At 45.2% G+C, this 11514-nt stretch overlaps 4 protein-coding genes across 5 annotated transcripts; 2 read left to right on the top strand and 2 right to left on the bottom strand.

Moving 5' to 3' along the window:
- The first annotated feature begins 125 nt into the window (after window positions 1–125).
- LOC111067584 (ragulator complex protein LAMTOR4 homolog) lies at window positions 126–793 on the top strand. The gene is made up of 2 exons (XM_022356751.2): window positions 126–326; window positions 391–793. Exons 1-2 carry the CDS (start codon window positions 181–183, stop codon window positions 611–613), a joined length of 369 nt encoding a protein of 122 aa, XP_022212443.1. The 5' UTR covers window positions 126–180; the 3' UTR covers window positions 614–793.
- LOC111067579 (vacuolar fusion protein CCZ1 homolog) lies at window positions 708–2439 on the bottom strand. Its single transcript, XM_022356746.2, has 4 exons — window positions 2268–2439; window positions 2114–2211; window positions 1280–2058; window positions 708–1210 (listed from the first exon to the last, which is right to left on the bottom strand). Exons 1-4 carry the CDS (start codon window positions 2349–2351, stop codon window positions 735–737), a joined length of 1437 nt encoding a protein of 478 aa, XP_022212438.2. The 5' UTR covers window positions 2352–2439; the 3' UTR covers window positions 708–734.
- A 110-nt stretch (window positions 2440–2549) lies between these two features.
- LOC111067581 (polyubiquitin-C) lies at window positions 2550–6545 on the bottom strand. Of its 2 annotated transcripts, XM_041594565.1 has the most exons (3): window positions 6449–6545; window positions 5235–5293; window positions 2550–5006 (listed from the first exon to the last, which is right to left on the bottom strand). In XM_041594565.1, exons 2-3 carry the CDS (start codon window positions 5280–5282, stop codon window positions 2763–2765), a joined length of 2292 nt encoding a protein of 763 aa, XP_041450499.1. In that variant the 5' UTR covers window positions 5283–5293; window positions 6449–6545; the 3' UTR covers window positions 2550–2762. The 2 variants fall into 2 exon arrangements, with proteins under 2 accessions (XP_041450499.1, XP_022212440.2); XM_022356748.2 differs by having other exon boundaries at window positions 2550–5293.
- A 3406-nt stretch (window positions 6546–9951) lies between these two features.
- On the top strand, window positions 9952–11403 carry LOC111067464 (very-long-chain enoyl-CoA reductase). The gene is made up of 4 exons (XM_022356519.2): window positions 9952–10364; window positions 10597–10813; window positions 10878–10993; window positions 11056–11403. The coding sequence occupies exons 1-4, from the start codon at window positions 9994–9996 to the stop codon at window positions 11258–11260; spliced, it is 909 nt and encodes a 302-aa protein (XP_022212211.1). The 5' UTR covers window positions 9952–9993; the 3' UTR covers window positions 11261–11403.
- The last annotated feature ends 111 nt before the right edge of the window (window positions 11404–11514 follow it).

The raw sequence follows: 11514 nt of genomic DNA, 5'->3' as shown, positions 1-11514 counted from the left end.
CGAACCGCACGGTAAAAATTGTAAATCGATAGTACTCACCGATAATTTTGTTTGTGGTACTATCGACTAGATTTTACAAAATGTCGGACGCGCTACCGATATATTGAGTGGAGTACGTTGTGATATTTGGCAACACTGGAATTAACTTTGTTTTGGGGTGTGGGAGGAAAATATTTTGAAATGGATAAAGAAAAGCTAATTGCTCCCAATCAGATTGGATACCTGATCCTGAAGGACGATGGCGCCGTTTTGGAATCGGGGGGTGAACTGAAGAACGACGAGCGCAGTGCAAATGTGATAATGGGTCTTCTGAATCTGACGGAAAGGTTGGAGCTGTTGCAATCGTCATCCACATAATGTTGTTTGCTCCTAAATTTTAAATGTTTACAGCATCGATGAGGACTTTATGCCCAACAGTAGCTGCGAGAGGATCACCATCGACTACGACCAGCACTACTACAGCATCTGCATGTCCAATCGCCGCATCTACGTCGTGAAGCTGAGCAAGACGCACACGCAGAATGGAGCCACCACAAGCTCGTCGTCTTCCACGTCCTACAACGATGCCGCCGAGGGCAACAACATTGGCTCCAGCTCCACGGTGATGGCTTGAAAACTACCTACCAATGCCCATTCCACGTGCAGATTCTGCCGGAGATATCAGGAGCGCCGGCCAGGATCGGGGCAGCGGCACTATAATTGGCGAACCCCCTTCGTTTACCTCATACTGCTATTTATTTGTCAAAGAATACATCATCTGTGAGCTCCTGTTCAAATATACGCTTCGCCTCTTGCGTCACGTCCAGAAGGGTCGCCTTGCTGTTGCATAAAATCACATAGTACTGCCGCCAGTTGCAGCGCCGCTTCACAATCCAATAGTCATTGGTGGTCTTCACCTGAAGCTCCTCGGTGGACGCGGTAGCTGCCACATCCAAATGCTCGCCGGGATTGATCAGATCCGCAATTACGCTCATAACATTACGCGGAATGCCATTCCTGTGGATATTCGTGTGGTGCTGAAGGCTCTGTTCGTTGATGAACAGATACTTGGGTGTGGCATCGTTGGACGCTGAGCCGCTGTCCTGTCCAGGATGGGCCAGGGCTTCCTTTGACACTTCGCTGGAAATATCACGTGCCAGACACGTCAGCTGCGGCGCAATGTAGGCATGCAGTTCGTCGTAGAGGTCCTGCCTTGGAGCAGGCTGTTTGGCTGCAGCGGGACCAGGGATTAGAAAGCAGAAAAAAGGGAAGGTAACGCACTGCGCCTGGACATACATACCATCGAGGAAAAGACATAGGGTAATGTGTAGAGCACGATATATGAGCAAATAATATGGCGTAGCTTGATTTTCGACGGATATGTAGACCGTAAGAGGCAGCGCTTCCTCCTGTCCATCACTGGCATCGCCGGGAGCGCAGCGTACAAATCCTCTCGCTTGGCACTCGCTGATGCTGCGCTTTAGCACAGGAGTGGCGGCAGATGATGCGTTCGACTCCAATGCCAGGACATTTTGGACAATGTACGCATGAAGACTGTAGAGATCGCCCGCACTGAGCTTGCCACCGCAGACGATCTGCTCGTTGTAGAGCATAATGCTCTCCTTGATCACCGGAAAGGTGGCGCACAGCATGCCAAAGTTGTGCGCCCGCAGGAAGAGAGCCTTGTCCAGGGACAGGTACTGTATGGAATGGAGCATGTCAATGATATCACAGTGGGCCAGATCCTTCAGGCTGATCAGATATTTCTCGTAAAACTGCAGCAATTGCCCGGAGAGCAGTTCGCGTCGCTGATCAGCCTGCTCCAGTCCAGCGCCAACCGACGCCAGTGTTCCATGCTGGAAGCGATACATTTGGTAGCACTGGCGGAGGATGGCCCTGTATATGCGATCGGAGACTTCGCCGCCCCGGTAGTCGGCCACCTCCACGCCCTCCTTGAGCCGTATTTCCTTGGGCACGTTCAGCACCAGGACCAGCCAGAAGCCCGGCTCGGGCTGGTAAAATAGCTGTGTTGTCTTTTGGGTATGCAGCGCCTTGCAGTCATCGTCGGAAGTGAATGTGCTGGAAAAGACGGGGATTAAATGGCTGCAGGAACAACTGCTATTGTGGGAAATACCCAGTAAATCTGATGATTGCTTCGCTGAGGCCCACATCCTTGATTTTGGTGTTCAGTTCGATGTCGTTTGGATGATAATACAAAACCTTCTTGTGTTCCTGCGGATGGTACTCATTCGTGGGCGTTGCTTGCGACTCGGCTTATTCGAACTCACCTCGCCTTCCTTCTCGCCAAAGCTCGAGTTGAACACGTAAAAACTACGAAGCGTGACCTCCAGGCGCTGCAACAATTTCGTCATAGTTGCGCAAATTTATTTTATTGTTTAATTTATTTATTTTACAAAAATTTCCTAACGCGTTTCTGTTAAAGAAAACCCATGCTTGTCACTAGAAAATCCATAGCGCGTTCCATAATAAACAAAATACCAAACATACGGTATTTAAAACCAGTGCTGGAAAATGTCCTTAAAGCCTAATTTGAATAAAATAAAACGGGATTTATTGAACAATTTAATTTTATTAACCTGTGTATTTTGAATGGATAATTTAGATTAAGAATTTAAGAGAGTGATGTCAACAAAAAGGATATCGGTCTAGGTCCTGAATTTAAACTGAAATTGACAGTCGTTTGGTGCAGAAAAATCTTGAATGTAGCCTTGAAATAACTAGTTCTGTGTAGATGGGCGTGTTTAATTGGAAATGTAGCAAGATTAGGCGCTGATTCCACCGCGGAGACGCAGCACCAAATGGAGAGTAGACTCCTTCTGGATGTTGTAGTCAGAAAGAGTACGGCCATCCTCCAGCTGCTTGCCGGCGAAGATGAGACGCTGCTGGTCTGGGGGGATTCCCTCCTTGTCCTGGATCTTGGCCTTCACGTTCTCAATGGTGTCGGATGGCTCGACCTCCAGGGTGATGGTTTTGCCGGTCAGAGTCTTCACAAAGATCTGCATACCACCGCGGAGACGCAACACCAAATGGAGAGTGGACTCCTTCTGGATGTTGTAGTCAGAAAGAGTACGGCCATCCTCCAGCTGCTTGCCGGCGAAGATGAGACGCTGCTGGTCTGGGGGGATTCCCTCCTTGTCCTGGATCTTGGCCTTCACGTTCTCAATGGTGTCGGATGGCTCGACCTCCAGGGTGATGGTTTTGCCGGTCAGAGTCTTCACAAAGATCTGCATACCACCGCGGAGACGCAGCACCAAATGGAGAGTGGACTCCTTCTGGATGTTGTAGTCAGAAAGAGTACGGCCATCCTCCAGCTGCTTGCCGGCGAAGATGAGACGCTGCTGGTCTGGGGGGATTCCCTCCTTGTCCTGGATCTTGGCCTTCACGTTCTCAATGGTGTCGGATGGCTCAACCTCCAGGGTGATGGTTTTGCCGGTCAGAGTCTTGACGAAAATCTGCATACCACCGCGGAGACGCAGCACCAAATGGAGAGTGGACTCCTTCTGGATGTTGTAGTCAGAAAGAGTGCGGCCATCCTCCAGCTGCTTGCCGGCGAAGATGAGACGCTGCTGGTCTGGGGGGATTCCCTCCTTGTCCTGGATCTTGGCCTTCACGTTCTCAATGGTGTCGGATGGCTCAACCTCCAGGGTGATGGTTTTGCCGGTCAGAGTCTTCACAAAGATCTGCATACCACCGCGGAGACGCAGCACCAAATGGAGAGTGGACTCCTTCTGGATGTTGTAGTCAGAAAGAGTACGGCCATCCTCCAGTTGCTTGCCGGCGAAGATGAGACGCTGCTGGTCTGGGGGGATTCCCTCCTTGTCCTGGATCTTGGCCTTCACGTTCTCAATGGTGTCGGATGGCTCAACCTCCAGGGTGATGGTTTTGCCGGTCAGAGTCTTGACGAAAATCTGCATACCACCGCGGAGACGCAGCACCAAATGGAGAGTGGACTCCTTCTGGATGTTGTAGTCAGAAAGAGTGCGGCCATCCTCCAGCTGCTTGCCGGCGAAGATGAGACGCTGCTGGTCTGGGGGGATTCCCTCCTTGTCCTGGATCTTGGCCTTCACGTTCTCAATGGTGTCGGATGGCTCGACCTCCAGGGTGATGGTTTTGCCGGTCAGAGTCTTCACAAAGATCTGCATACCACCGCGGAGACGCAGCACCAAATGGAGAGTGGACTCCTTCTGGATGTTGTAGTCAGAAAGAGTACGGCCATCCTCCAGCTGCTTGCCGGCGAAGATGAGACGCTGCTGGTCTGGGGGGATTCCCTCCTTGTCCTGGATCTTGGCCTTCACGTTCTCAATGGTGTCGGATGGCTCGACCTCCAGGGTGATGGTTTTGCCGGTCAGAGTCTTCACAAAGATCTGCATACCACCGCGGAGACGCAGCACCAAATGGAGAGTGGACTCCTTCTGGATGTTGTAGTCAGAAAGAGTACGGCCATCCTCCAGCTGCTTGCCGGCGAAGATGAGACGCTGCTGGTCTGGGGGGATTCCCTCCTTGTCCTGGATCTTGGCCTTCACGTTCTCAATGGTGTCGGATGGCTCAACCTCCAGGGTGATGGTTTTGCCGGTCAGAGTCTTTACAAAGATCTGCATACCACCGCGGAGACGCAGCACCAAATGGAGAGTGGACTCCTTCTGGATGTTGTAGTCAGAAAGAGTACGGCCATCCTCCAGCTGCTTTCCGGCGAAGATGAGACGCTGCTGGTCTGGGGGGATTCCCTCCTTGTCCTGGATCTTGGCCTTCACGTTCTCAATGGTGTCGGATGGCTCAACCTCCAGGGTGATGGTTTTGCCGGTCAGAGTCTTTACAAAGATCTGCATACCACCGCGGAGACGCAGCACCAAATGGAGAGTAGACTCCTTCTGGATGTTGTAGTCAGAAAGAGTACGGCCATCCTCCAGCTGCTTGCCGGCGAAGATGAGACGCTGCTGGTCTGGGGGGATTCCCTCCTTGTCCTGGATCTTGGCCTTCACGTTCTCAATGGTGTCGGATGGCTCAACCTCCAGGGTGATGGTTTTGCCGGTCAGAGTCTTTACGAAGATCTGCATACCACCGCGGAGACGCAGCACCAAATGGAGAGTGGACTCCTTCTGGATGTTGTAGTCAGAAAGAGTACGGCCATCCTCCAGCTGCTTGCCGGCGAAGATGAGACGCTGCTGGTCTGGGGGGATTCCCTCCTTGTCTTGGATCTTGGCCTTCACGTTCTCAATGGTGTCGGATGGCTCAACCTCCAAGGTGATGGTTTTGCCAGTCAAGGTTTTCACAAAGATCTGCATTTTGTATTATTCTGCAAAGGAAAATGCAATGTATGAATTAGTAACAGCTGAATTTCAGGGTGAGGCTATGACACAAAAAAATTTTATTTGGAGACAAATGAAACAGGTATGAGATTCTATCTCTTGGCTTGCTTTGTTTCCGGGGTGAAAGGTTGTTTCTTTTGCAATTCGACAAAACAAAGACACAAAGGAAACATTTGGAAACCTTTGTTCCGCTGAGTAGTCGTGGCCGCAGTATGTATACGTATACGTCAGAGATGGACGCAGATAGAGTCTCGAAAGCACGAACTATCAGGTCCTCACGCACGAGCAAAATCTATTCGACGTGCACGATTATTTCCGACACGCACGAAGTCACGAAATTGAAGGACAGTACATACACATTTGGCTATGACGCAGTTCTATCTGCATTCGTGTATGTATGTATAGGTGACGTCAAAGATGTCAAGTGATGGAGGCCAAACTAGTTTTTTCAACCCTCTGTATGTACATATAGGGATACTGCGTGAATATCATTTCAAAGATTTAATCAGCGGATTGGGGAAATATTTCTTGCAAAACGAAGAAAGTTTTTTAATTAATAAAACAGCAGTGCTACACACACATACATATGTACATACATTTTTATGTATGCATGCACACAAAGGCGTAGGTAATGCGTAGGTTTTTCGAATTTCGACTGAAATATCGAATATTTAGGGAAAGAAAACCTTACTAGATAGAAATTCACCTAGTTTGAAACTGAGTTCGAGCAAAATATTTCATTTCATACGAAAGATAAGTAAAGACCCAGTGCAGCACACAAAGGGGGATGCGTGTGTCATGCATATACATACATACATATGAATGTGTGTGAGGCTTCTCGAATTTTCAAATGGCGTCATAGCACAATTTCACAAGAAATTGGCAAAATTGCATCAAAAAAGGATATCTACGCAACACCTATTTATAGCATTGTTTAATTTCCCGGAAACATCATTACGAAAACTAATGCGTTGCAGCCAACTTCTAATTTTAAAATACGCAAGTGCATAAGAGGGTTGAATAAGACAAGAAAAAAAAATGGCTGCACAGACCTTTGTTACGAGGCCTTAAATTGACACGCGAAAACTCCAGCTTGTTTCGTACCCCTATAAATAACTATTTAAAAAACATTTACAACTTACGTTTGTCTTTAGTTTTCCCTTTTAAAATTATCTTTTCACCAACAAAGGACACGAAACTGTTAAATTCTGTAGTTTTTCTTCCAATTTTCTCGAACGAACTGTGTTCAGGTGTCAAACCATCGAGGGCACTATCGATAGTATCGATATTCCTATCGACGGTTTTGCGACTATCATGATAGTATCGAGCTACAGCCGTTGCGCTTTTGATATGTTTGGATTGGCTGCTATAAAATACGAAGACAAATTTGTAAACAAATCGACCGGTGGCATCTAATTTTTACAATGGACCAGTTCCTAAAAGGTTTCAATGGTTTCTTAATTATTATTTGAGCCCGATACTATCACGATAGTATCGACTGCTTTTTTCCAAACATTCAACGTTGATATTCCTCGAATTTGATATTCCGGCTAAAATTACTAGCTAGTTGGCCCTCTCAGCACTAAACACATAATTTTATCCGGTAGATTAGTCTATTTTTTATAAGTTTGGTTAGTTTTCAGAAGTTCTTTTCATTAGACTATTTACATATTAAGGTTAAAACAAAAACAACATAAAACGAATGTGACGTCATTTTGTGGCGCTGCCAGACTCGTGCAATTCGTAGTTGCTGCGGGCTGCCATACCATGATATTTTGTGATATGAAATTCGTCAATTTCGATATTCAGTTGAATATTACTAGATAGTTGGCCCTCTCAGACGTAAACAAATAATTTGAAAACCCACCACGAATTGAGAGCGAAAAATGTGAGTATTTTTTGTGCGTTAAATGAGTTTTGCGGTCATTTTCAAATGTATATTAAACCACTTAACCCCCTTTTATTTATACGGGTGAACAACTTTAGTTAAAGTATCTTTCAGATACATCTTTCATCTTTGATTACAAAAAAAACGGAGCATGATATCTTTCACCTGAGCTGCGGTAAAATTGTTCAACTATCCTTATATTCCTGCGTAAATAAAATATACCCTCTGGACGACAAAGGGTTAAGCGTTCTTTGTACATGATCAGAAATCATATTCCTCGATTTGAATATTCGGTTTAATAGTACTAGCTAGCTAGCTTTCTGGCGCACAACGATGTTATACAAAAATTAAACTCACCACAGAATAAAATTACTCAAATATGTTGAAACACCTTGAGACGACAACTGTACCGTACTGGCCGCTTGAGAATAACTGATATAGTCAAATTTAGATTGACAATTATATCAGAGCCTTTTAGATGGTTTAGATATTTGAGTTTTGTCAATTATTTTCGATTCAATGTGAGACGAGCGAGAGACCCTGACCGTACTGCCAGACTCCAAAATTTTGAACTAAAATCAACAAAATTTCGTTGACGCTAAATTCAGCGCCGTGTAAAAACCGTTTCATGTACTACATTACTTATAAGTATACTCACCAGAATAAAAAAAGTAAAATATTTGAAGACAATTTCAAGACAAGACCTGGATAACGACTGAATCAAAAACATGAAATTTAGTTGAGAACAATAAATCTATCGTTGACAGTTAGTTCAATGCCTAATCTGCTAATCTTGTCTGAATTAAATAAAGCCGTTGCAGGGAATTTGCAGCACTCAGCCAGCACTTTTAGGAATACCCACACTGTATGAAAATGGTTGTGAATTATCGCAATGCGCGTATTTTTGCAAATTTAACAGCAGCAAATATATAACCAGCAATTAATTCACTTACCAATAATACTCCCCAGAGATATTCGCAGTTTCGTGGACTATTTCGAATGTCTTTGCTACGTTTCCTTCAGGAACAGTGTTTTTTTACCGGCAGCAATTAATAAAAATTGCTCGACTGGAAATTGTGGGGGGAAAGGGCTATTGTAACTCTTCTGATGTTATATTGAATTCAAAAGCAACGACTACCTGATTAGATTTATTGTGGGGATTTAGTCTAAAACGGTCACACATCGATATCTACATGGGAGGGTATATTTTATCGTCAGCTCCCGCGGTCACACTGAGTTATTTACCGGTTACTGGTTCTCGGTTTCTGAGGTCACTCGACAAAACAAATCAAGTTATTTTTCCAAATGTTAAGACACATTTCAAATTGACCGCCAAACTCAATTTAGCGCACCAAAAATACTGACATTTTTCGCTCTCAATTCGTGGAGAGTTTTCAAAATTTGCTCTCAATTCGTGGAGAATAGAGTGTTTTTGTGGAGACTTTCCCCTCATTTTCGTGGTGTGGCAGCATGCTGCTGAAATTTTTCCCATACTAAATCAAATGTATCTTACGGGAACGCGTATGGAATGAAGATATGATACATTTGATTTGTATGGGAAAAATTTCAGCAGCATGCTGCCACACCACGAAAATGAGGGGAAAGTCTCCACATGGGGCAACATGGGGAAATGAAGTAGCAGCATTGTTGTGCAACTTTGGCACGGAATGAGCAACAATCTGCATACCTTGGGAAAATGGATATTATGGACTTGAGATATTGTTTGAATTTTCAGGCTCCAATTAATGCAGAAACTACTCAGTCTCTGTTCTAAAGATTTTAACAAAGTTTTGCAGCTCACGACTACCAATAATAGGTATCAGAACCGGGATAAATGTATTTGTAACACACAAACATGTGCATTAATATGTAAAAAACATGTCAATCTAGGATAAAATCATAAATAATGTTTCAATGGAGCTTGGAACAAAACATTTAACATCAATTAAACAAAATACGGTATACAAAAGTCCTTACGCATAGAAGAAACTTGGTTGACCAGCAACACTGACGTCACATTTAGTCAACATTTACGTTTTATGCTTTGGCCGCTTTTGTTGAACCTTAATATGTAAACAATCCAATGAAACAGAGTTCTAAGAACTAACCAATCCTGAACAAAATTTATGTATCTATCGGATAAAATTATTTGTTTACGGCTGAGAGGGCCAACTATCTAGTAATATTAAACTGAATATCAAAATTGACGAATTTCATATCACAAAATATCACGGTATGGCAGCCCGCAGCAACTACGAATTGCACGAGTCTGGCAACGCCACAAAACTACGACAAACTCGTTTTATGCTGTTTTTGTTTTAACCTTAATATGTAAATAATCTAATAAAAAGGACTTCTGAAAACTTGCCAAACTTATAAAAAATAGATTAATCTACCGGATAAAATTATGTGTTTAGTGCTGAGAGGGCCAACTAGCTGGTAATATTAAACGGAATATCAATATCGAGGAATATCAACGTCGAATGTTTTGAAAAAAAAATTGATACTATCGTGATAGTATCGGGCTAAAATAATTATTAAAAAACCATTGAAACCTTTTAGGAACTTGTCCATTGTAAAAATTAGATGCCACCTGTCGATTTTTTTACAAATTTGTCTTCGTATTTTATAGCAGCCAATCCAAACATATCAAAAGCGCAACGACTTTAGCTCGATACTATCATGATAGTCTGAAAACCGTCGATAGTAGAGGCCATCAGTAAAATATCGATACTATCGATAGTGCCCTCGATGGTTTGACACCTCTATCTCACAATTCTCACAAACGGCCGCAAAAACATGGAGCTCGAAATACTCAGTGCAAAGACCAGCAAGTCCTATGGCAAGGTAAAGGTGCCCTCGGCCGCCACTCCCATTGGCGACCTGCGCGCCCTGATTCACAAGAGCCTGAAGCAGACCCCGGATGCCAACCGCCAGTCCCTGCGCCTGGATGCGCGTGGCAAGAGCCTGAAGGACACGGACACCGTGGAGTCGCTGTCGCTGCGCAGTGGGGACAAGATCTATGTAAAGGACCTGGGGCCCCAGATTGGATGGAAGACGGTGTTCTTGGCTGAGTATGCCGGGCCCCTGATTGTGTATCTGATTTTCTATTTCCGCCCGGAATTAGTCTACGGCAAGGCAGCCAGCACACCGATCTCCCTCACCACCCAGTAAGTAGACCGTTGCGCGTGTGTTTGTGTGTGTGTGTGTCAGTGCGACTTTCGCCGAACATCTTTCGATTTTGTGTTTTTTGAATACGACCTGATTGACCCAACGGCGACTAAAGCCGCGCTTATGCAAAGCGATGAGTGACTTAAACGCAAGCCAAAGCATTAGCTTTTACCCGAATGCATAATTATTAACCCGTTTTCGTTCGCTCCGCTTTCCTCCAATCTTCTGCAGTATCGCCGCCGGTTGCTACACTGTCCACTATGCGAAGCGTTTGCTGGAGACGATCTTTGTGCACCGCTTCTCGCACGCCACAATGCCATTGCGCAATCTATTCAAAAACTGCACCTACTATTGGGGATTCACCGCGTATGTGTCCTACCACGTCAACCATCCTTTGTACACATCGCCCTGCATGTGCACTGTCTGGGCCGCCCTGGGAGCCTTTGCTGTAAGTGGTCACTACTGTGTGGGAGTATTCCAACGGGATTACTATTTACTCTTTCCATTTGCAGCTGTGCGAACTGGGCAATTTCTCCATACACATTGCATTGCGCAATTTGCGTCCACCTGGCACTAAGGTGCGCAGGATTCCAGTTGCCGACGCCAATCCGTTGACCAAGTTGTTCAAGTGAGTGGTTAATGCGTGGCTCGTCCAGTTGGTATTTGTAGCTAATGTTTGGTGCTTTGCAGCCTTGTGTCTTGCCCTAACTACACCTACGAGATTGGAGCCTGGGTATCCTACTCGGTGATGACCTCCTGCCTGGCCGCCTATCTGTTTGCCTTTGCTGGCGCTTTCCAGATGAGCGTCTGGGCCCTGGCCAAGCATCGCAACTACAAGAAGGAGTTCAAAGATTATCCCCGGCAGCGCCGCTCCATCTTCCCATTCGTCCTGTAAATGGCATCATATTTCATTGCGTTCGCAGTTCTCGACGCTGTATTACCTATTCCATTTGGTTAGCATTTAAAGGGTAGTGTAGTTGACTTATGAACTTTGTGCTTTCGTTCGTTCAAAGCAGAAATACATATTGGGGAAGAGTATGTGTACCTTGTGTGTGTAATTTTCGTAAGTTTACCCCTTGGACTTTGATCAAGTGGAATGTTCGGTTGGGGCATTAATTGATTATTTGGTTTTCGGCGAAGAAGCGCGAA

Source organism: Drosophila obscura, unplaced genomic scaffold (assembly GCF_018151105.1).
Source record: "Drosophila obscura isolate BZ-5 IFL unplaced genomic scaffold, ASM1815110v1 contig_1, whole genome shotgun sequence".
Lineage (NCBI taxonomy): Eukaryota > Metazoa > Arthropoda > Insecta > Diptera > Drosophilidae > Drosophila > Drosophila obscura.
Note: the sequence above shows the minus strand (reverse complement) of the source record. Positions and strands in the feature narration are given on the sequence as shown.

What these genes read in the sequence shown, in the direction of transcription:
- LOC111067584 (XM_022356751.2), top strand. Translation starts at nt 181, where the DNA reads ATGGATAAAGAAAAGCTAATTGCTCCCAATCAGATTGGATACCTGATC. An exon ending in CTTCTGAATCTGACGGAAAG is followed by an intron (nt 327 to 390) that starts GTTGGAGCTGTT and finishes AAATGTTTACAG; the next exon opens with CATCGATGAGGACTTTATGC.
- LOC111067579 (XM_022356746.2), bottom strand. Translation starts at nt 2,351, where the DNA reads ATGACGAAATTGTTGCAGCGCCTGGAGGTCACGCTTCGTAGTTTTTAC. An exon ending in TTGGCGAGAAGGAAGGCGAG is followed by an intron (nt 2,212 to 2,267) that starts GTGAGTTCGAAT and finishes TACCATCCGCAG; the next exon opens with GAACACAAGAAGGTTTTGTA. An exon ending in CCTATGTCTTTTCCTCGATG is followed by an intron (nt 1,211 to 1,279) that starts GTATGTATGTCC and finishes GTCCCGCTGCAG; the next exon opens with CCAAACAGCCTGCTCCAAGG.
- LOC111067581 (XM_022356748.2), bottom strand. Translation starts at nt 5,282, where the DNA reads ATGCAGATCTTTGTGAAAACCTTGACTGGCAAAACCATCACCTTGGAG.
- LOC111067464 (XM_022356519.2), top strand. Translation starts at nt 9,994, where the DNA reads ATGGAGCTCGAAATACTCAGTGCAAAGACCAGCAAGTCCTATGGCAAG. An exon ending in CCGCCCTGGGAGCCTTTGCT is followed by an intron (nt 10,814 to 10,877) that starts GTAAGTGGTCAC and finishes TTCCATTTGCAG; the next exon opens with CTGTGCGAACTGGGCAATTT. An exon ending in CCGTTGACCAAGTTGTTCAA is followed by an intron (nt 10,994 to 11,055) that starts GTGAGTGGTTAA and finishes GGTGCTTTGCAG; the next exon opens with CCTTGTGTCTTGCCCTAACT.